The sequence below is a fragment of the Anas acuta genome, chromosome 3 (genome assembly GCF_963932015.1).
Source record: "Anas acuta chromosome 3, bAnaAcu1.1, whole genome shotgun sequence".
Taxonomy (NCBI): Eukaryota; Metazoa; Chordata; class Aves; order Anseriformes; family Anatidae; genus Anas; species Anas acuta.
In genome coordinates, this window is record NC_088981.1 from 63,938,976 (window position 1) to 63,964,741 (window position 25,766).

The 25,766-nt window shown below is 36.0% G+C and overlaps 1 protein-coding gene across 3 annotated transcripts in view; it reads right to left on the reverse strand.

The window, feature by feature from the left end:
* Window positions 1-25,766, reverse strand: part of NKAIN2 (sodium/potassium transporting ATPase interacting 2) — a 576,006-nt gene that overhangs the window by 59,946 nt on the left and 490,294 nt on the right. For all 3 annotated transcript variants that reach the window (XM_068677540.1, XM_068677538.1, XM_068677539.1), the window contains one exon: window positions 17,939-18,139. In XM_068677540.1, the coding sequence (XP_068533641.1) occupies window positions 17,939-18,139 (201 nt within the window). The remainder of the gene's footprint in view (window positions 1-17,938; window positions 18,140-25,766) is intronic.

The following is a 25,766-nucleotide window of genomic DNA, read 5'->3' on the forward strand; positions in this document are numbered from 1 at the left end:
CAATCTGCCAGAAATTGCTTTTCTGAAAGCAAGGACTCTGCTTCAGGGAGCTGCAATCTACCATACTTAGAGGAAAATTAGTTTTCTAAGTACAGTGCTTTCTTCTGCTGGCTGCTTCAGTCCTCCATGTTTGCCTGTGCTCCTTCTCCTCACACTGTGGATTGGGGGAGCTTAAGTTTAAATATCTCATTAAAAAAACAAAATCCAGAACACAAAGATTTTTACTACAGCAAGTACTGTGAAGTGAAGGAATTGATGGCAAAGCAACTTTCAGAGGCTCCTTGCCATTGCAATGATAGCAAAACTTCGCCAGAGCACTAAGCAGGCCATGGCTGGTGTAATTAACTGTTATATTTGTCAGTAACTCGAAAACAATTAGCAGGTGTCCTAGTTGATATGACAGATTCATTAATCATTGGAAGCATTTCTTCAAATTGATTTATCAGTCAAATATTGTGTCCTCACTATTGCTTTACAGAGGGCAATCATTCTGTACTGTTTTATAAACACAGATAAAGTGGCATCCTGTGCCCCAAGGGACTTGGTATCTAAATAAGACAAGATACATACACAGTAAAGAAAACATGGGGCAAATGCTGAGAAGGATTTGTCATGTGAAGAAGGCAACAGAGAGTTTCAAAGAGGATTTTAGAACAGAAAAAAAAAATTATTGGTAGGTACTGGTAAATAAACTAGATGTCATAGGACTAGGAAGAAGCTTAAGGTGATCATAAGCAGTAATTTATATAAATTCAAATGTATGAAAAGCTTTAAGACAGAACAAAAGCTTTCAGGATGATTCAGCAAACATCAAAAAGGAGGGTGCAAGGAAGACAGATTATTTTTTTGGCTGGAGGTGCAAAGAAAACAAGAGAAAGGCTATAAAAATAAAGTCATAATTATAAGACACTTTTAGAAATGTAGATCTGGGCTCTTGGGAGATAATAAAAAGGGAGATAGGCTGTATGACATAATAAGCTAGAGCATACACAGTAAGCAGAGAAAAAAAGTGATATAGTGTTTATGGAAAAGTTTTAGAGGTGAGAAGAAGAGGATGCTCAAGAGATTAAAGACAGAGGATGGACAACCCCTCCCCACCCCAAAAATAAAAAATAATAATAATAAAAAAGCTATTTGTTACTTTCTTAAAGTGTGGTCCATCCTGAAACATAAACTGTTTCTCATACACCATCATTCAGGCTTTAATACGTTCTGGGAACTTGGTTAACTTATTAATTCTTCTGAAATATTGCTCTTTGGTAGTGTTAGAGATAGGATTTTGCAGATGATGGGCTACAGAATTTTTCTAATATCTATATAATGGCTTTCTGGAGTTTCCAAAACTTGGTATCCAGATAGCAGAGGCTGGGTCTGAAGCTGAACACAGCCAAATAAGTGATACAAACTGTCAATCTTAACATTTTCTTTACATGCCATATTTATGTTCTATAACATATCAGCTCAAGATCTCTTTATATAGGCTGCAGAGAGTTCTGCTTCTTTCAGTTCTAAGAAATACTGTGACTGGGAACAGGTAAGCCCAGTTGAATGTATGTATAAACCAGTTGTATGTATGCGTGTATAAACAAGTTCGGAAAGATAGATAAACCTGAAGCATTTTTATTTTTAGCCCTGTGGTAGGTTCTTTAGTAACGAATGAGCTGCCATTAGGATAAAGGGATATAGTGATCAATGATAGGACTGCTTGACCAATGCCATGCTAAGTTCTGCAGAGTGCTGCTCTCAGGTCACAGTTTAACAGGTCATTGTCTTTTAACTTGGCCTGGTAGGTGGCCAGTATGAAAAAGAATTTTTGGTTTAGATAGTTATGCAAGCAGCAACTGTTCTTACCTGGTATTTACTGAACTCAGTGAGACCTCTGAGGTTATCCTTTTCAGAAGTCTCAAAGGGTGGTCAACAGTCACATTCAGCCATAATGAAGGAAGTTTTATGAATTGAACCCAGTGATGAATCAAATACCAACTCTTAATTTTTCAGTTTTCTGCTTACAAAATCTCAATTACTTCTAAATTTCCTCTTCTCTGCAAAGTGTTGGTAATACAATAAAGGATCATTTTGTAAGGATATTGAATGCTAGATCGTAACTAGGAATAGATATCAGCACCATGAGGTAGGGTTCAGTTGACCTCAAACCACTTCCAAGCAGAGCCAAAGGTGTTGTCATGTCCTCTTTCTGTCTAAGGATTAGAGATTTAAGTGAAACTTGTTACTAAATTTTAAAGCAAAAGTACCACAGGACTGGTCTAAAACTATGTCAGCTTCTGTCAAAAATCTAATGCTTAACTTCTATTCGTACTTTAAAACCTGAGTATTCTTGCACTATTGAAACTCTCTAATGTCTCCATGGAAACATGATAGTTGCCAGAGACGGAGGGAAGATGTCACTATTGCTGGCAATATTTTTACTGAAGGTGTCTGAACAGAAGAGGAATTTATTTGCTTATGCTGAAGTAATGTCTTTAGAAAATTTTCTTACATCTAAATGATGCAAAATTTTATCAAAAAGTATATTCCCAAGGTAGCCAACGTTACTAAAAAGCAAAACAAACTCAGAAACATTAGGATAATTAGTACACAGTTATTCAAAGATATCAACAAGCAAAAAACCATTTATATATAAAAGCAATTACTACAGGAAAAATGTGAGTCTGTAAATGTAGCACATATTGCTTTCCTATGCTTTTTATGTAATCGGTATCATTAAACTACCTAATGACACCAATTATTTAAAAATTAAGCACACAATACTGCATACTTCGTATTTATTATATTCAGATGGAGTTGCTATCTGCAGCACTTCGGGGCCAGACATCCGTTAATAAATTCTACATGTGCCTTCAGTATTTTCTCTAGGGTTGTATTTTTTTAATGCTTACTCTTTTAGTGGGGAATCACAGACATAAAAAATTAAAAAGGTCAATTTTATGATGAAACACATGAGCTTGGATATTCTAAATGGCACCCTAGACTGTAGAAGCTAATTGCTTTTCAACAGAAGAACTCTCTTAAGTGCTCACAATGGAAACTGGTTCATGTGAAAAGCAGGATGCATCTCTTTGCTTCCAGGCCTGCTGGGACTTGTTGAGATGAGTGACGCTGTAAAAAATGGAAATCACCTGGAGCCTGTTAATATTATAATCAAGTGAAAGTACAATTATTACTGTCTTAATCCATCTGTCTGTATGCATCCGCTCTACTTCCAATCACCTGTTTTATTCACAGGTTTACTATTATGGAGCTACAGTTGAAAAAAATGCAGCCATATGAATATTCCAAATTGCCATGTGTGCTTACATGGCAGTCTGTCTATTTCTGTAGTTTTGGTGCAGTCAATTGTCAGGAAGGAGAGCAAACGAAAGCCCCATACTGCATGAAGTATAGCCAAAGTTCCTTTGTGTGTGGCGGCTTCCTCTATGACACCCAAGTTTATGCTAACAGACTGTAGTTCTGACAGTTGCCATTTATGTTAAATGAGGGTAGAAAAATCAAAAACACTGAATTATAGTAACTGATGCAAAGCTCGCCAATATTGAGTAGAAGTTATATCACATAACTGGAACACTAAAGTAAACAAGCTATGTCAAACATGCAAAAATCCATGTTATATGATGGCAGTTCTACAAAGGCAGTATGGCACTATATAATACTTAGTTTCTGATTTCACCTTGAATGAGATTTGGCAACCTAAGAGATCAAAGTCAGAGACAGTACCTGATAAAATCAAATTACAACAGCATCAACTATCATTCAATAACTGCCACTAACAAAGCTAGTAATACTTTTTAATTTAGAATAAGAAAATGCTAAGAGAATTAATGTAGTATTTTCAAATTTCAGCATCTTGACCATATAGTGGAATGTTGAGCGGTTTAACAATAGAAGCATTTATCTTTTTCCTTAAGTCTTTTTCATGTGAAACTGAGGTCTTTTGGACATTCTTTGAAAAAGAATTAAATATTAATTTCACTATATGAGTCTTTGATTTGCTAACTGTTTTTATAGAAGAATGCTAGATTCTAGGGTTGGTATATATATATATTTCATATTTAATAAAACAGACTGTTAAAACTTACTTTGAAAATTATCTGAAGAATGGATTTTTAAAGGAAATTGTAGACAGCAGATCACAATGACAGTACTAGTACATCTTCCTTTAATATTAAAAAAAAATAAAAAATAGTTAACTTTTCTGACTTGATAATAAATTAACCTTTGTGTTTATACACACACACCAGGAGTTAAACTCTGCTAACATGTAACAGTTTAGCTTTTGACCCAGTATTTAGAAGAAGCAAAACAATGCTAGTATGTATTAAATGCTGAAGGGTATTAGATGGCTACTATATCCTTCTAGATCCTAGCATATTTCTTAAGGCTCTGAAGGCTCTTACCACCGCTTCTAGTTTCCCAGCTGATAGTCTATTTGGGACAGAACAAAACCTTATAATAGCCTTTGGAAAAGTGATATGTTTTAATTTCATTGAAGTTTTATTCAAACACTTGAAGTTAGAGGAAGAAATATGAAGCTTATGCAGCTGCATAAACTAACTTAACAGTGTAATTGAATCACTCTATGAGGCAGTTAATGGTCTAATCATTTTTCTTATTCTCTTCAAAATTCCTTCTGAGACCTGTTCAAAGCTTTCTGCTCTGAGTAGGAGCTTCCTAAGAATTTCTGGATCAAACAGAACCTCTTCCTTTTAAGTGTTTTAGAGTTGAAGAAGACACCTTTGCAAAGTTCACCACAAAGTTGAGAGATGGTCTTGGACTGAGTTCCTCAAATTAAACATTGCTCAGATGTTGAGCATTAGTTCAATCCACTGATGCCAACTGTCACTTATGGCTGCCCATTATCTGGAAATAGATGGGATTAATTTAGTTAGAATTACTTCAATTCTTGAGAGTATGTAAGTAGAACTACATCTCCCATCACCTGAGGTGATTCCCAGCAAGTGTAAAAAAGTATACCTTCATATGACTTTGTATTTTTTTTTATTTTTTATTTTGTTGCTTATGGACAATTACACAAAGATGAAACAAAAGACTTGTTCCTTCTCTTGCTCATGATCTTCTAGATTATTTTAATTAAAATGAATCAGCAAGTTTAAGGAAGCTGAACAGCCACACAAAAGAAGCATTTCAGGACTGAGAAGGCAATGTGTTATGGTGGGATTTTCTTCATCATTGATTTTTCAAAATGGTAGGATTAGATGACAACTATTTCAGGGAATTTTTAAGGCTCTTATAATCACAGTGGACCTCCTTTCTGTAGTACTGTTTTTAACATCTTAAAGAGACTGAAAAAGCAGCACATACTGCTTGCCTATGTTTTACATACAGCCTGTATCAAAAATTTCAATGACTCTAGCCTCTTTCAGCCAGTCAGAGCTTCACATATTATATGTGTAAATGTGCAGGAGACATTTGGAAAGGACTTGGTGCTTTAGAAAATGTTCATATGTATAGTTCATGCAGTTTATATTGCTGTAAAACTTGCTGCACCATTATATTCTGATCATTTCAACAGGAAGCAATAATCATGGCAAGAAAAAGCTTACTCCCAAGGGAAAAAGTAATTTTCTTATTACACACAATGATTTTAGTAACATCTTAACAAACAAACAAGCAAACAAACAAAAACAACACCAAAGCCATTGAAATCTAAAATGCAGGTTCAGGCACAGAACAAAACAATGATTTAGGAGATTAATGCTTTTGAAGATGAGATCAATTCATGCAGTTTGTAACAGATGTTTTCAAGAGTCCGGTGCAATCTTTGAAAAATATCTGGGTTATCTATTCTGTACAGTTGGTATCTAGCTATAACAAAATTTCTGCAGACATCTCTAACAGAGAATCAAGAGACTGCCATCTGAAAATGAAGCAAGCACCACAGGCTGATGCAGCAAATGCCAAGTGGCTATTAAGCAGAGCAAACTCACGCAAAACTTACACAGAAAAATACCAGTCTAAGTCTCAGGAAACTAAATCACTTCCTAAATCAGGGATGGTGAGAGCAGTCTGTTATTCTCTGACAGACCAGAAAGTATTGTCCATATTGACAATCTGTTTTGTATAGGCAGGCTGCAGAGGCAGTAAATCCTATTAACCTGTTCAAAGTCAGATGAAGACATTTAGAAAACAGAACAGCTATTACATGCTGTGGTGAAAGAAGACCATATCAAAGAAAGGTTAAATGGATGCACCAGCTATTAGATTATGCATAGTTGCAACTGGAAAATCCCCCAAACTCTCCTATCACCTGCTTTTGCCCTTCAGGATATTAATTATGTTCCCCAGTATAACTAGCTGACTATTCAAGCACTGTCCTCTGTTCTGTCAATGCTAATTTTCTAGATAAAAATCAATTTCATGCTAACAGGACTACTATGGAAAATGTTTGTGCTATACCACAGTTTTACGAATGCATACTTCCTTTACCCAAACCATATGGCATTCTGTGTGTACAGACCACTCTGGAGATTTACTGTAATTATGTCATGATGTGCTTATTGTTATGGATTCAGCAGCCTTTCTGCATCTCTACCTGCTTTGTTCAAGAGCAGCTGCTAGCTTCAAGCTGTTGCCTGTTTCCAGCAGCAGAAGCTAAATGAAGGAATGCTTTCCAGGGAAGACATGTTTTGAAGCAGACATACTGACAATAAACCAATTCACTAGGGAACCATAACATTGACTGGATAAAAGTCGAGTAATCATTCTATGATAATTTACTGAAACTGGGTGCAATTTGCTTTAAAATAAAAATTCCCTCTGCTGCTGATGTTGGACTTGGAGGCCTTTAACTGATAAAAGTGTGGCATTTGCTTTTATGAAGTAGTTGATCTTTGGAGATTCATTAAACCTCATTATTTCTTCTTATGCATAAGTGACTATTAATACTAACTGACTGAATGAGAGGAATGGGAAGAACAGTATTGTCTGAAACAAGACTCAGCAGTCCTCTACCATGCATTTTCTCTGTTCATTGTGACTGAATACATTGAATTCACTTACTAAGGAAAGCTTAAATCTCTTGGTAAAATGGGGAATGCTTAAGATGAGACTGCCCAACATAGTCTTCACTTTTGTGCCTGATTTTCATTACGAGCTAGTAGTATGTATCTAGGCCACACACCTCCCAGGTTCAGCAGGAGCTCGTCGAGGTTTCCAAAAGGATCTGGCCTGCTGTTGCTGGGCATGTAGTCACTTCCCAACAGAGCACATCTTTCACCAACTTACCTAAACTAGAGACAGGGAATACAGTCCTTTAAGAGGAGGGTATGTGGAAGGGGAAAGGGTTAACTAATTAGGAAGAACAATAGGTGCAAAAATGTCAGGGATTGTGCTGCTGTGCTCTTATTACACCGTCTTTGCTGGAAATGGCAGCTATTAATATTTTATTGAATTGAACCTCTGGGGTAGATTCCAGATGTCACTATTTGATCATTGTCTACATATAAGGAAAAATAAATTCTGTCATGTCAATGTTGAATTCCCACCTATGGCAACAGTCATTATCAGCAGACAAATGCCCATATGATTTTGCAGATGCTTTTTTTCTTCAGCATGTGAATAAACATGCATGACTGATCTGTTCACAGAAAACACAAACATACAAAAATAAAAGTAAAGTCCCAGCACTTCATTATTCATTGGTATATGCTAAGAAAAAGTTTTTTCTTTTACTCTGTTCAGGAGAGAATGGAGGTTAAGCTAGCAGTGCTCAAGGGTAGCATTAAAATAACATTGCATGCTGGGAAAAAAGTCTATTCTACTGGTTATGTAAACAGGAAACACTTTATGCCAATCAGTTTCAAGCAGTTGGGAACAGAAAAACAGCTATCTCAATAGTACTGTATTTTAGCTGAATGGTGCAGCTAAGGAACACATCTTGATAACCCCCCCAAACACATCAGCAGTGTACAAGTGTGCTGTCTAACTATTCAGCCAGAGCTAAGATAACATCTATTAAAGAAGTGGTAAGAATTGGCTGATGTCTACTGAGCATACATGAAAAGAGCAGATTTGCTCAGATTTCAAGGAAGAGTAATTTTCTTCATTTGGATGAAACAATGATGTTTTCCAGTAATGAATATTACCTGTCATTTAAAATCTGGGCTTTGGGTAGAAGCTTCAGCAAAATTACAAGAAAAAAAATTATGTCAGACTCCTCTTTCCTTAGCATTGGAACATTACAGATGTCAGAGAAATAAAAGTCCTTAGGATATGTCTGAAGAGGACTATATTCTCTATCACATAGGCTGTTTTACATGCTATGTAAGTGCTAGAAAATGGGGAATTTTCCCACAAATAATGATTACTTGATCCCATGTTACTAGGTTACTGTTCATGTTTCTTTCCTGGACTTCATCCTGTGGCCCCACAGCATGACTCAAACACTAGCTAGAGATTTGGTTAACACTGGTATTACTCCAGCTCTAGGGATCTCAGACACAAAGTGTGAGCACCATCAATACAGTATCAGTTGCGGTTGCTGTAACACAACTTATATTATTTGCCTTTGGAGAATTTAAGAAAGCAGATTTTCTGAATTGTGTCACTGTTACCAGAAATGTCATGACTAAAGCTACACAATGGATAATATTACATTTTCTTAGATAAATCTATGTTTTTATGTGCTCAGTTCATCTTTTGCACTTTTTGTCTGTATCGTGGCAATAGTATCAACTCAGGAAAGGGGCTGGTGAACCTGGCACTTGACTATGAGTTTTCAGTATGAAGAGGGATTCCTTTTTAATTACTTAGGATCACAGAAGCTTGTACAATTTATTCTTATTGTTATTCGGCTTAATATTATTCTTACATCTAAAGCAGGTATAATTTGGTTTCTCCGTCACGCAAACTCATTTGTAGAGAATACCCACAGAAAGAAAATGGATTAGGCTTTTTGTCCAAAAGATCTTCAAAACACGAAAAACCCAAAGAAGCTCACCAAAACCAGGTGAAAGGACCCAATTTAAAGGTTTTTGAGTTGTGCATAGCTGGAATGAGTTCACCTGAAGCTTGTTCACTAAGGCAGCGTCATAAAATCAGTGGCAGGACTGTGCTAGTACAAGAACTGAGGAATAATTTAAATCCCAGCTGTGGAAGGAAGCAAATCAGTAAGCTAGTATCACCAGGTAGCACAGCACTACTGGCATCATATAGCCTCAGGACAGCCATGAGGCGTTCAACCTGGGGAACCATAATCACATTGTTGTATCATATAACTATTTATCCCTGCAGGGTCAGACAGAATTGGAGTCCCCTGTGTGATGGAATACATATGAGATGGTCAAAACAAATTCTCTGGAAACTTCCCTCAGGCCTCACAGTAATGAGTCTAATGTTCAGTTCCCAGTTATCACAACTCTGATCCCCACTCCCCAGATCACATTCAAAATTTCCTTTGCTCATGTAAAGGGATTTGTGAGAGGCAGAACTTCTTCTTCTAGTCTCAGCTCATTCTGATACTGCTGGCTTTTATTCAGCCAGGGAAATGAACCGCTCAGAGAAAATCCTGTGTGCACTGGTCAAGTAGCTCTATTTAAAACTGACTTCTCTCCACTGAGTTGGAGCAAACTTGTTTTCAGACAATTATTATACAATGTAGCTTAGCTTTATATGAGCCCAGGTCATTAAGAAGGAAAGCTTTTAGGGAAATAAATGAGTGCAATTCCACTTACAAAGCTTCCTGCTCATTAAAAAACAGTTTATGTTTTGATGTGTGTAATTCAGTTTTCTGCAAGGATTGGTGAAGAAATGCAGGTAAAATCTGACAGAAGAAACAACAGACAACGTGTATAAGCATAAAGATGTCTCTTATAGTAATCCTTCAAAACACTAATGACATACAGTCTAACATTATTGTCAAACAGAGAAACAGCAACATACTCTGCTCCAAGGCAATGTCAAAGATGCCTGAACCTCATGTTGCTCCTTGGCTAACGCGACCCAACAGTGTTATTAAATTAGCACTTTACAATGGTTCCCTCTTCCCATTGTGCTGATTTTGCCCAGTCCTGTAGTGAAAAAACAGTCTTTTTCAAGTACCAATCTATATCATTAAGAATAACATTTCCTTCAATCATTGTGCTGCCCTAGAAAGGAACTCCACCTTAATTAAATAATGTTTTTTGTTTGTTTGTTTGTTTTTCCCCATTATGTTCAAAGAGTCAAAAGTTGATTACATGAGCTCTTGTCTCCTTTCTCACCTATAAATAATCTTACCGCTACACTAGCACAGCAGGAGGCAGCCAATACGCAAGGTATGTGCATGACTGTGTGTGTGTGCAGAAGAGGTGGAGGCTGCTGTCAAAAGGGAGGTGGGGGAATAAAATTAACAAGGATAAATCTGAGTGAGGACTTTTGTGTGCAAGATGTACTTCCTGCACAACTGAAGAGCTTTGTTTTGACTAGAAAGGAAAAAGGCATCAGGTTTATTACTGCAAATAGATGTAATATATGGCACTCAGGATCAGCATAAAGGAACTGAGGACAGGGAAATTAATAGTCCAGTATTAATTTACTGCTAAGGATATCTGATACACATATATATTTTAGGATATCACATTATGCATATTTTGAGCACAAAAACAGGATATTGGGATATTTTGCTTAATTAACAGAATCCAAAGCCTATATCAAGCAGAGATACCTCCTAAAAGATGAATATTATCCATCTGAACTCAGTTGAATACCTTTAATACAGTAGCAACTCTCAAATCATTTGTGGTCTTTGTATCTCTGATAAAAGGACCTGGCCATTTACTTTTCAACATTTCAACCTGGACAATCCAGAGATGTCTAATATTTTGTTTGATTCCACTCACGAATATTTTGGGACCCACAGAAAAATCCTGATGGCATCATAAATTAGGGAGCTTTTATTTTTCATGCACTCCTATGACTGCCCCCCTCTTCTCCTCTGCCTTCACTCTTTTGGCCCTGCTTCTGTAATGCAGTCTGTCCTGCTGATATACCTACATGCTTTACACAGTGCTCATTTCTTTAGTCCTGCTCTGTCATTTGCTGGTGTCTCTGGAGGAACTGCTCATCTTTTGATCTTCTCAGGTCTCATCTGTATCTTCCCAAATAAAAAAAGGAAAAAAGGAAAGAGAATGTACTTTTCCCTACAGAACTCTTATTCTTTCTTGCTCTTAGTGCTGTAATTTTACAAACACACTGTTCCTTTAACCTCTGCTGTCCTGCTGACACCCTCCTGATCTCTTACTCACTAAGCCTCAGGTTGAGAGGAGCATTCTGCCTCTATTTACGTGGCATCACCTCCTTGTTCCCAACCAATACCTCAGTCCAGACTGAGCCTATCTGAAAAGCTACTGCAAAGATTATTTTCCACAGCTTGCTTTATCCTCCCATGTCTTCTCCTTTCTTCCAGTGAAATTCAATCAATCCATTCACTTGCAAGACTCTCTGCAGCTTGTTGAACCTAGCTTGTTCCCCCTCACTTGCTAAGTGCACCACCGATGAGCCACCAACTTGTTGTCAACCAGTGGATAGATTTCAAACTTTCACACTTTTCTTTTTTGCTACATTTTAGAACAATTTTCCACTAGATAATACACTGTTTACTCATTATTACAATTCATAACCCATTTTAGTTTTTTTTTTTTTTTTTTTTTCTGTCATGTCTACAAATTGCTGACAATGGTCAAAGAAGAAATGCATTAAAACTGCAGGCTAGTATTCCCTTTGTTTTCCCGTATTATTATTATTATTATCATTATTTCTGTCTATATGGGTTGGCTGGCTTGTCATGTACTTTGAATGTTGGTTTTTTTGGACAGGAACTGCTACACCTTTACTTTGTAATCATAGTGTCCTCAGCACTACGGGGGACTTTCAAGTAATATATTATCAGTAACATATTTGAGCATCTGGGTCTAAAGCACAAGGAGGTAGTTCAGAAATTCCTGTGAGAGTACACTATGATTCTCTGATCTCATCTCTCCACAAGGGCATGAGAATATAATGTCACCTGTCCTATGTTAACATTTAGGATTTTAATAGTACCTTATTCTAATTACTCTTAATCCTTGAGAGAAACAGAATATTATAGCTTCTGTGCTCTTCTAAGTGCTTAAATACATACATGGACCACCTTACAGCTATATTTGTTTACTTTGCAATGTTCGTGAAATTATCCTGGCAACAGCTTTCTGAGATGTTTAGGAACTATTGTTTGTGTAGTACAGACAAGAACTGGCATGAGTTAAGCACCCTGCCAAAGGTCATACTGTAAGCCTGCAACAGAGCAGAGATTTTGAAGCTGGCAACCCAGCTGTATTATTGCCTCTTAATAGCACAGTTATGCTTCATGATGTTTTAAATCAATCTGACAGCATCATAGCTTGAAAGGTATTATGAGGCAGACTTTACTGAATCCCATACAGTATACATTTCCTGTAACTAGTATGGAAGGTTAATTACAAATTAAAAATTTGAAAGCATGAAATAATAATTTTGATGATTGCATGAAGCATATACTCACATATAAATACAGGAAAGAACAAAAAGAAATTAAGACTAATGTACAACACATAAATGTCAGCCGACAACATGACTATGAAAATGATCAATACCTTTGTGTAGCAGTTTACTTATGGTTTTATTTATTTGGTATGTAAGTTACCATCAATAATATAGATACCGTACGTAAGAAATGCTTTTTGCCCACTTGTTTTACTGGAATAATGTTATACACTTCATCTTTTAGAGGTCTATATAACTAAAAACTAAATTAGCTAAGGTGATGCCTTTGCATTAATCTTATTCCCATAACTCGGGCACTTAGTTCTACTAAAATCAATAGACTTGTGAGTGGGTAAGTGAGGAATAAAAGACAAGCATAATAAATACTTTAAATCCTGAGTTGGCAAATAGATATGTAATTCTGTCACACTTATCTCCATGGCTGATCTTTTATTTGCATATTTTCAGAGTTTTGATCTACAAATGGATTTTAATTTGTCGACTTTTGCAAGAACAGCCTTGTGGGAGTGGGGGCAGGTCATGCATAATCAAAGAGTAAAATACAGGCAGAAGGAAGATGTAGAGAATCTGAGCTGTTTCTGTATGAAACGCAATTACCATTATTATAATTTCCTTGTACCACATAACAGCCTTACTATGCTGGGTGCCATCCACATTTAGAGGCTTTTTGAGAGATCTGACGGATCCCTATCTATGCAAATGGTACATTGTCTTATAAACTGAACATGACAAATTTAGGAATGCTTTCCTCACTGCAGCAGATGGCTTCATAGAGAAGAAATTGCTTTCTCAAGGACATTGTGGTAGACTTGGAAGCATAACCCACTGACCTTACACACAGCTCAGGGCGTGAACTGAAATGATTTCCATTTTCTGTACTAAAATGTGTTCAATAAAAATCCAAATGAAGAAAATTCTACATAGGATCTCTAGCTAGAATTAGATGATGATGGTGTGGGTACCTCTGAGACTATAAGATAGAGACACTTTTATGGTCATGTGACCAAAAAAGCAGCATATGTTATGTATACACAGAGCCAAGGCCTTCTTTCAGCACTGACATTACATGCTAAAGTTGGCAGCAGTGTACACCCCTTACTGTGTCCTCCCAGGCACTGCCTGCCTATGGTTTCCTTCCCCTATTTTCTAGGGGTCAGTGGGAACTTCATACAACCTCCACTCCACACACAGTATGCAGAATGCAACTCAAATTTCACAAACCAGTATCAAGTCTAATCTCCATTAGAACCATTGATCTCATTCTTTACCTGGAACAATCATCTCCAGAGATCAGTAATTTAAGTACATCTATCTATTGTGGATAACCCAGGAGTCCTAAAAATGAAATAGTTTCTCTGATGTAAGCAGTGAGATTCAATAACCATTAAGCACATAAGGACATTTTAATATATGAAGCATATGAGTATCCAAGTCATGCTATCACCAAACCAGTCTCTTTTCAGTCATACATGGACAAGAAGGACAGGAAGAGCTGTGATCCTCACAGAGTGCTTTGGACACTCCACGTACTCAGATCTCACACCACTGCAAATGAGGCACCCATGGTAGAGAAGAGCAAAGTGGAGAATTTGGCCCAGTATGTGAGCACAGGCTGCAGCGACAGTTACTTTTTTTTTTTTTTTTTCCCCATATATATGCACAGAATTAAAAAAAACACTGTTGGCAAAATGCAATAACACTTCAGATAAGAAGATATTACCTTTACAGTCACATCTATGGTACTCACCAAAAATTGGGGAGGGAAAAAAAAGCAGGGAGTCATTCAATAGAAATACTGTCCCCACATCCTTTTCTAGATCTCAGGGTTTCACATGAAACAGAATAAATCATATGCTTAGCAGTTCTGCTCAGCCCAGTACAGCTGCATGCTGCAGGTGGTGCCCTAAAAATACGTTTGTTTATTTTGCATCACTGCAGGCTGCAAAGCTGCACTTAAGGATTAAATAGATTCCACTTCCTCACTCTAGACCCCTTTCTTTCTTTTTGACTTGCTGGAAGAGGATGGTAAGATGTAGAGATAAACTGATAGAAATAAGGCTCATCTCAGTCTCAAAAGAATCAGATGGGAGGTATTAGTATAAAACACAAAAAGAAAGCTGACAAGCATAGTGTGTGGCACTGACATTTTGGTGGTGTGCCATTTACAGAGAACTCCCATGAAAACATTACAACAATTGAGTGAAAATCAGTGGAATTTTCTTCAAAATAAAATTCTATAAAACTGAGACAAAATCAGTCAGTGGCGGAGCAATAAGTAATGTTCTGAAATGGGAATGGCTACTACATGGACATAATTATGCATTATGTGGTTTTTATTTTTCTGATAGAAAGATTGATTGATACTACTCTACAGAGGCTGTAGTCTCCGACCAGCACCACCTGATGAACTAAGTGCTCTGTGGCATGAGACAAAAGACTGCTTTACAGTCCCCATTATCACTGTGGGTTATTCCAGCCTGGCTTCACATACATGAATGCTAAATACCCAAATCAGGATAATCCTTGTTTTATCAGAGCATTTCCTTGTATATATGTGATCTCAAGTATTTTTCCCCATTTTGAAACTTTTTGAAACAATGAACATTCAGCTAGTCAAAGCACAGAGTTCATCAACAACAATTTTCTGTTACTCCTTCAATGCGTACTGAACTAGGAATTTTATCCAGTTGCTTGCTTATCCTGAGTAAAATCTACTCAGAAGAAGCTGCCAACACATCTGTGTATCATCATGTCTGCCCCTCTTTAGTCCTGAAGGTAAGCATTATGCTTTTCTGACATTTGGGATCATTGGACCTTCAGGTCCAAATGTTTTTATATGTAGCTTTTATTTAGGTATTGTATTCTTCCACTAAGTATTCCATAGCAAATACCACATCTATGTTGAGCCTAACCTTCTGTACCTGGATTCCACATGAACTTACTAGCAAGCAGTACAAAATACAAGCATGATAATGTTTTCAAAGACTAATAAAAGTGGGTCTCAGTGAACATGAATTTCTTTGCAACTTTTTATCTATAGGCAGTAGAAAATACCCTTTAAAACATGCTGCAATGCCACGTTTGTGAAAAAGTCAAGATCAAGATTAGTTTGATCATTGTCATGAAAGCAAAAACAGAAAGCAAGTAACCAATTTGTAGGTTGCAATTCATAGGTTTACTGTTAAAGTGCAAGATCCACTTAAGTGCCCATAAAAGAAAATTGAAAGGAAAGATTAATTTCTTTCTACTAACTGGAGATAAATCTGACATAATGTTTGGGTTTGTTGAAAGCTAGTTTACTGAAAACCAAGCAAATTGTGCTTCTCTAACGTTGTGTTATATGTCACCATTCAGCACCAGGTAATTCCTCTCTTTCTCACCATATTTTTTATGATTGTGACATTATGCTAACATTTCTCTTAGAAAAAGAATCCTGTGCCCACAATGAGAAATGTAAAAATGATGTAAACACTAAAGGTACAAGCACCAGGTTTGGAAAATTAACCCATATTTTACCATGGTGCTCTTTATCCATGATACATTTACAGTGCCATGAATATAAAAGTAGCTGTAGTTGGCAACAGTTACAAGGTTACTGGTGGTTTGTTATTTTGAACCATTCCCCTGTCTTGCTAAGATCGTCCTTAACTAGAAACACAGCTCTGTTTAGGCATATACACACAAAAAACCTTGTTCCACTGAGAAAATAATCAAGCTTGAAATATATATTGCTTTGGGTTTCTTGTTCATGATAATTGCATACAAATTAAAAAAAAAAAAAAAAAAAGTAGAAAAATAAAGGTCTGGATATCTTCTTTGGAGTTCAGCTTGAGTGATAATAATTGCTTGTAAATAAAGTTGTAAATCTATAAAGCTATTTTAATCTATTTACTTACATTTATTTCTTTACACTTTTCTTTCTGTTGCATTTGCATCAGCTGTATCTAGTCAAAACTGCAGTGAACTATCTGGAGAAGGTGATAATTTTATTGTACAGATCTGCTTAGTGCCTGCCTTACTAACTGCTTGGTAAGCAGTCTTTTGCTTTCCTACAATGGGGACAGCAGAAAAGCATGGAGGTAGCTGGGCTTTCAGGTGAATCAGACAACAAGCTTCTATACGTGGAGACCACACAGAGTTATATTGACACAGAGATATATTTTTCTGAACTCACCTGGTCATTTATACTAGACTGGGGAATAGACAGATAGAGAAGCTGCTAAGTTTTTGGGTAGCTGACAACCACATCATATACTGGGGACTGTCCAGCTGCCTTACACTAACTTCCGGATATGGACTACCAAATATCCTTGCTACCTTTTTGCCAGTATGGTCCCTCCTTGGGCAAAATATTGGAATCTTTTGGCCAGAAGTAAGAGGCACTGCACCAGATGTATATGTATGACAGTTTTATTTGCAGTCATTTATATATATATATTTCACTGGATCAAAAACATGTAAATAACACTAGGGCAAACAGAAAAATGCAGCTTGTCATTCAATGCAACTAATTCAGAATTTATGTCACTTTTTTACCTTGCTGAAGTACAAGGGACAACACAAGGAGAAATGACTAGTAAGGTTAAATGTGGCTTAAGAACCTACCAAATTCTCCCTGAACAAGATGCTTTATGTTCTCTCTCTTATTTTATTTTATTTTATTTTATTTTATTTTATTTTATTTTATTTTATTTTATTTTATTTTATTTTATTTTATTTTATTTTATTTTATTTTATTTTATTTTATTTTATTTTATTTTATTTTATTCCCTGCACCTTGACACTGGATACCTACTCTTCTAAAAAAGATTTAAGACCTCTGCTTTTGATTTTGATATAAGAAGTACAATACTTTCTTCTCTTGGGAAGAACCTTTCTCATTATCTTCAAGTGCATATTGGATAATATGGTTAAAGACAAATTGATCAGTTTTCCTGATTAAAGATGGAAATGTCATTTGACTGGTCAGATATGAGGCTTGTGAATGGATTAGTGAATCGAGTTTTACTACTGATTTTTTTTTTCCTTCATTTTAGTTTTTGTTTTATATTCAATTTGGCTTTCATGGGTATAGCTGTAACTTATTATGTCATAACTTATATCATATAAGTGCAATTTGAATGCAATTCACTGTAGTAATATGAGACCATTGGTCAAAATGGAGTCCAGTAGGACACGGTGCATCACGACAGTCAGTTTTGCAGTGTTGGGAATGTAATCTGGAGATTTTCATGTACAGATGCCTTGAATTGGCTGAAACACAATGATTTTGTAGGAAAACTTTTAACGCTCAGAGACAGGGTCTGTAAATCAATGTTACAGTACCCCACTATAGTGGTAGTAACATTCAACAAGAAGAAAGTTAGAAAAGACAATGAGAGAGAGGCTATCTATAAACACTTACTGCAAGGAAGATCTGAAGAGAACTGTGAGCCACTTCTATGTACTGATACTCAAGAAAACACCCCGAGACAGTGATATAGCGATGATCCTCTGGTGCCCAGTCTGGAGCTGGAGTTACTGAAGTCACGGTGCAGCCTGGCCCGTTCTCCATCCACCATGAACGATGCATTGAGATATTAAAGGTCAGAATGAGATCTGTTTCCTGCAAAACAACAAATGAAGAATTGATGCTCTGGGATGGTGCTCCGGTATAAAATGCCTCAGCTAGATATTTCACAGCATGCATAAAGAAGCAAAGACCAGCAATAAAACTGCACTGTCACGTGAAAATTAGTTGAGCTTGCCTGTAGCAAGCCAAGTAACTGTACCTTGACAGGCCACAATCTTCTTTCAGACATTATACTAGCCTGGACTACACAGTCATTCTTGTTCACTGCCTATTCTTCTACAGAAAAAACAAAGACTGATTGATGCGCACATTTCCACAGCAACCCTTCTGCACTCATTTCCTAGTAATATGGCCTATATTTTTGTAATGTGATCTAACAAATTGTACAAGAGTAGTCAGAACCTGAGACTTTACTAGGTGTGAGTCATGGACTTTACTATGTCTGGATCACCTGCAAGGAGCTTTTTACATGTACATGGACACTGCAAAGCAGAACAGTGATGGCTCTGCTGAAATATTAGAGAAGGTGCAGAAAAAGGATCCGTAAAAGCACTGCATTTTTGTAATGTCTTCTTCAGTCTTCTAACATTGTAGGAATCTGTAAGGAAACAGCTAGTGTGCATTGCCTTGTCTAAAGATTGCCCAGCTTGTTAAAAAAAAAAAAAAGACAAAGAGGCCTACAACCTTCAAGTCTCATGCAGCTTGTACAAGAGAGCTAGTGCAAGAGAGTAACAAGTCAGCCATGCTTTCCATTAAGATTACATTTATAAATAGTTCATAAAGGATTAATGAATGATTAATATACATCATAAACAATACTACGGATATGAATTTCATAAATTTTACTTGGTTGCACATTACTTGAGGGTGCTATACATAGTTATAAAAAACCTATGGAGTTTGTGGATTCTATAATAGCCTAACAACCCTTTATAAATTATTTATAAGTGTAACCTCATTGTAAAGTGTGACTATCTAGTCTGTGTGCACATGTGCTCAGTCATGCAAAAAAAAAAATCCTTTTAAGTAATGTCTTTGCAGAGCCAAACTCTCCCCACACCTAACCTACATTTTTTTCAGCCTGTTGATGACATTAATAATTAAGATTCTCATAAAATTTTTAAAACATAACTATTTAATTAGTTTTACCATGACAAAATGAACAGAATGCCATTCTGTGACAGATACGCGGTGTACATATTTCCCTCATTTCAAAAATAGTAATTTTTTCAATCTCACTTATTTTCCTTTTGTGCACTAATTCAAGCAAAAGTAACTTCATCCTGTGAGGTTTTGGACAATGCCATGACTGACACATCAATCAATCTGTGAATACACTTTACTCTGTAGTATTTCTGATATTTAAATTTATTTATGTATGTTGCAGTTCTCATCTGTTTGCATTTTTTATATTTAAAAAAATTATACTTTAAAAAATTACTACCCTTCATAAGCTATCAGACGACAAGAAGGACCATAAATATTTTTGCATGAATAATTATCCTACATACTCACAACAGCATGATCCAGCAAATAATAATCTGTGCGTGTAAATATGTGGTGATTCAAATAATTGAATGACATTGAAAGGTGAAGAAAGTGACTGTGAACTTTAAGATAAATGACCCAAATTTTCCAGAAATTGGTATATTTACCTATAACTATAACCTTTCACATCCAAAAAAAATTTTCCTTTCTCTGGACCCCTCTCTAGCAAAGGTGCTAGTCTGGTGTTTACCATATATTTCTTGGAAATGGGTATTTTCCCCCAACACTCAAACCAGAAGACTAATTTTCTTTCTGGACTCAGCGCTGTTACAGCTACTTGCTGACACGCTGACCTGTTCACCTGCTGTAAGAAGTTGAAGAATGAGTATCTTTGGAGTAACTTTGCTTAAAGTAATAGATTTATTCCTGAATGACTAAAATCAAAATCAATCATGTTATTGTCAGAAGACCTTTAAATCATTCTAGTTACCATGGAAAATTCTTAATCTCTAGTCTTTTATCAGAGCAGCAGCATGAATGAATACAACTTAGTCTGTTTTTATTTATTTATTTATTTATTTTATTATTATTATTATTTTTATTTTTTATCATTGGCAATATCTTTAGAAGAATGATGATAGATTAAAAATATTTTACAAAGTGCAGACCAGGGTTGAAAAAGAAAGGGATAAATTGGCTGTCAGGAACCAAGTATTTGTTATGTATCTGCCAGATGATGTTAAAATGGATTAGGAAGAGCTAAACATAAAGATCAGAACTGGTCTCTGTGGTTAGAGCATCATTGTTCTGAAGACAGCTATGTTTGCTTACAAACGGTGCAACAGTCCAAAATTTTACAGGTTAAAAGCAAAAGTGCACAATAAATATAATTACACATTGAAATATTTATAATTGCACATGCAAACAAACTTAACAAAGTTTAGCTTTCTTCCACCCCAGAACTTACTCAAAAATGATTTTCTGAAATAATATAGAAATAATGAAATAATATTTAGAAAATTCCCTTGTCCTCAAGTCATCTTTTGGCAGTTAAATTGAATGTCATGATTTAGACTGAACAATGTTGTTTTGTTCATGAATAGTCTTTTAGTGCTTACTAGTAATAAATTACAGTCTTTATCAGATCTATGTTCTATTTCTACCTCTAAGCAAACAGTAAAATGCTGTGTTATTTCATCTGCTCAGAAAAGAGACTTATCAGTGTTATAGCACTTAATTCTTGATATTAACAAAAATAAATGACTCCAACTGAAAGCACAGACTTCAAATCTTAAAGAAATTTGAATACCATGGTTAAGAAAACTTTCAAGCAGGGTCACCATTATATGCTGAATTAATTAATAAACAAGGTCAACATTAAAAAGCAAAACAATTAAGTAGAGTAAAAACACGGTTCTGGTAAGATCAGACATCATCCATGTTTCAGGGCAAATTTAGCTCAAATAAAAATGTTAGTGACATCAGATCTTCACAAGTTAGGCCCTGAAAATCCTTATCCCCAAAATATGTGAAATAAGAATAATGCAGAAGGAGCCTATTCACTGCAAATTCAGTTGCTGAACAGTCAGATCTTTTCAGATATAAGCTGATAAGGGCTTTGATCTTGTCTATAACCTTCGATCCATGTACCCCAGTATGCACATATATTAGCAGAACATTTCCTGTTGTTTCGAAGTGAAGGTCATGCAGCCTATGAAAAAAAATTTACTTAGTGAGAAAATTGATAAGGACTTAAATCTCCTGGTAGAACTGTGTAAACCAGGGAGGATGATGTATCTATCATTAACATCCCTTATGCTGTAAAGATTTAGAACTATTCTTGGACAAATTCCTCTTGCTATTTACTTTGTTCACTTAGAATACAGTTTTAGTGGACACAGACAAAGTCTACACTGGAAGCAGGGGATTTTTTGTACTCTCCAGTGTATTTGCTGTCTGTTTTCTTTTCAACATCTGTGGCTCAAACAGTATTCAGGGAATTACAGCAAAATGGTCTAATAAGCCCTGAAGCTATGAAACTCAGCAAGAACTGTTGATACTCATTGGACATGCCAATATGGTGTTGTTCATAGTCTGTATGTCAAGAAAGATTCCATTATCCTAAATTCAACAGCTGCTTCCTTCGTGGACACAGAAATACATCTGTATGAGCTTTATTGATGATCACTCTGATGCTTTTGTAAATCCTGCTGATATTTGTAAACCCTGTTAATGAAAATTGGTGTATTAAAGTAGATTTATCTATTCTTCAAGGAGTGAAAATTCAGAAGAAAATATATTAGTAGGACATGCTTCCTGACACTCTTAAGATGTGTTGGTATTTGTAGTGGTCATGAGCAGAACTACTGAGTTAGACAAAGACTAGAGTTTGGAGGTGTCAGAGACTCTGACCTCAAAGATTAGAAACTGAGACATTTTCAAATTAAGTCTGTAATTTCTTTTTATGTTGGTTTGTAAAAAATGTTGAACTCTGATGATATGTGCCTGTGTTTAATAGATAATAACTTTTGCCTGAGTTAACTCTTCCCTTCCCTTCCCTTCCCTTCCCTTCCCTTCCCTTCCCTTCCCTTCCCTTCCCTTCCCTTCCCTTCCCTTCCCTTCCCTTCCCTTCCCTTCCCTTCCCTTCCCTTCCCTTCCCTTCCCTTCCCTTCCCTTCCCTTCCCTTCCCTTCCCTTCCCTTCCCTTCCCTTCCCTTCCCTTCCCTTCCCTTCCCTTCCCTTCCCTGCCCTGCCCTGCCCTTCCCTTCCCTTCCCTGCCCTTCCCTTCCCTTCCCTGCCCTTCCCTGCCCTTCCCTGCCCTTCCCTGCCCTTCCCTGCCCTTCCCTTCCCTGCCCTGCCCTGCCCTGCCCTGCCCTGCCCTGCCCTGCCCTGCCCTGTCCCTTTCTCTTTTTCCCTTTTCCCCTTCTTCTTCTTTTTTTTTTTTTTTTTTTCCTTTTTCTTTTTCATCCACAGTCGATATACAGGAAATAATTATTGTATGATTGTGTAGAGAACACAGATACTAAAAGTACACAATCTTTTTATCCTATTTCATCTGAACTAATTTTAGCCTCTCAGCTTTTTCTTACATGTGTAACTCCTTCTCCTCCATGTGAATGTTTTCTATTTTTTATTTTTATTTGTATTTTTTCAGTAATCTGGAATCCTGGATTTTATTTTCCTCTAACAAAACAATTTTTGTACCAGCTTAATTCCAAATTGAATATAGAATTTCATTTACATATATGAGACAGGATTTAGCCAGTATGATTCCACCCAACAGATTTACTTCTGAAGTTCATCCATGGAAAATAGCAGAAGCTTCCTAACTCTTAGCTGTTTTCAGTATTCTGTTAAAAATGCTCTAAATGTATCTTAAGCAATTTCCAGTGTATAGACAAAGATTTGAATGAATGACTTATAAGGATACCAACATAAAAGAAAGAGATGACAGGTGTCCTGATTTTCTTGTCTAAAATGAAAGTAGTGTTACATTAACAAAATACCGTAGTCTTCAAAAAGCATAGCTACTGAGATACAGGGATTAACATTGTAGTTTACTATTCCATTATATGATCCCAATCCATAATCGTATGAAATTGGTAGAGCTGCCATCAGTATTACCTTAACTAAGATCTTTTTTTTTTTTTTTTTAACTAAGATCATAGTTTTCTAGTGTTGAAATATATATATTGACAAAACTAACAAATTTGATCTGCTTTGTTTCAATTCATTACAAATAAATGAATAAATAAAAAATAAAAAAAGAAAAAGGAAGACACCTATTAAACTCTAGAGTATTAATATATTCAGTTCAGTAACATTTTTTTTCATGAGCAGATCTGTTCAGAAATTTTCTATCTATGCAGATCTTCAGTTTAAAAATATCATTAACAGAAAAAAAAATTTACAAGTTGTATGGCAAGTTTAAGATAATTTTTACTATCCTATGAATATTTTTCATATTTAAACAGAATATTTTAGTACTAGGAATACTCTGGGTGAACATACATTTATATATATAAATTTGGGGGATGCAAACCAAGATAAATAAACCCATTCTGGTAGTCCAATAAGGTACTGACACTTATTACTGGGGACTGACAGATTACAGTTCCTGTGCTATTGCACAGAAATTTTAATCTGAGTCTTCTACATATGTATGGCAAAGTTCCTGAGTGGCAGAACTTTTGTAATTTCTTGGACAATTACTTTCTGGAAGATTTAAGCTTATATTATGATAAAATACACTAAACTAGGCACTTGACCAGAGGTCCCCACATCCCAGAGTAGTAGCTGACTGTGGAATCTTATTTATTTCTCACTGTGGCAAGATCAGGGACACCATTTGGGAACTGAAAAAATTTGTTGAAGGAAATTGAGTTGGATGCAATACCTTGCTTTGAAAACTTTTATTTTTGATAAGTGACCATTCTCCAAGGAAAACAGCTTGTCTTAGAGTATTGTTAATGCAGGTTTCCAGTGGGCAGTTTTCCAGCCTTAGCTGATCTTCTAGCACTACTGGTTGGCATAGAGTTATTCCCAGATTATATTAGAAACAACACCAAAAACTATCTTCTTTCATTGCAAAAGAAAAAATTCTTCTAAAGTTTGGATTAAACCTGAAGATACCAGGTGCAACTTAAACATTTATTGGTGTAGCAGAAGGTGATGAACTCACGGATATTTTAGGGAGTAAAGTAATAGCTTCACTGTGGAACTGAGCGGCTTGATTCATGGCACAGCTGGAAACAGGATGGAAACATATAAAAATTTTTCCCACACCAAAACTCTGTTCCATGAAACAAACCTTACAAAGTGTTTTATGAGTGTACTAATTTCAGTATGGATCTGGATTTCTTTCCAAGGTAAAATGAATGTTCTGAAAATTGTTCCCAAACCTTGACGATTTATTTTCTAACTGAATTTCTAACATGATTTCACTGCTTTCAAAAAATATTTCTACTTTTTTTTTTTATGAACAAAGTATAATGTCTTTAAACTAGTTTAATTTCTTCAGTATTTTGGAACTTTTTTTTTTCTTCCTTTTAGATGGTAAATGGGTTCTCCTGATTCATCTAGGTAAATACACTGAACCATAATGCTTAGAATTTGCAGACACAAGTATAAACAACCTCCTAATTCTAAAGAAACCCCTTTTAAGCACATAGACATCTTATATTTGGATAATATCCAAAAGGCTATGTGGAGCTTCCAAGTGAGCTAGGAACAAAGCTCTGTGGGCTACAAACAGAAAGGTCTAAGGCCTTGAGTAAACTAACAGGGTTAAATAAATATCCTTAAAATGTTTCTCTTTCTGGAATGAGTGTTTTACTGCATTGCCAAATCATCTGAATAATACTTTACTTGCAGAAGTGTATGGTGTAGAAGTTAAACTTTGGAGGGTTTATGGAGTCTATGCAGAAAGAAATTCCTGCTGATGTGGTTTGTTTATTGTCCATTGGAGTTGGTTATGTAACATAAGGCACTGTAATCCTGTAAAACAAAGCACATGGGAAAAATGACAAACCTTAACTTCCTGTTTCCTATGACTTTGTATTGTCTGTCAAAACTGCAATAATTTTCCTATCTTTTCTTTTTTTTTTTTTTTTTCTTCCTTAAACAAGTAAATTCATTCATGACCATAGGGCAGATATCAATGATGACAAGTTGTATGAATCAACCTCTGCTGTAAGATACAGAAAAAAATACCACCGGCAGCATACACAGGAAGCAGTACATAGACTTGAACAGTGCTCTCAGATCACAGAAGCAATATTGTTATCACAAACTTGGTGTTAGGAAACATCTAAACATCTGATCATTGTCATGCAGAAAGGTTTTGTGAAACACCAAGCTGAGGATAAATACATACTCTACACAGCACACAGTTTAAGGACTTCCACCCAGCACTGATTTTGTATGTATTAAGATTTCAGAATAATTAAAAAGAAGCCTGGATGAATTGGGAAGTTACTAAAAGGAGTGTGGAGTTGTCTTACTCAGTTTGACTCAAATGTAGTCCAGATTGATATTTTCAATATTTCTGAGGGGAGATTGAAATAAACTAAAGCACTTAGCTAGTTCTCCTATCCCACTTACATTCTCAGTATGAAATAAAGTAGCCAGATTTAGCTGGTTTGAATTCCTCTACAGTCAATAGAGAGGACTCA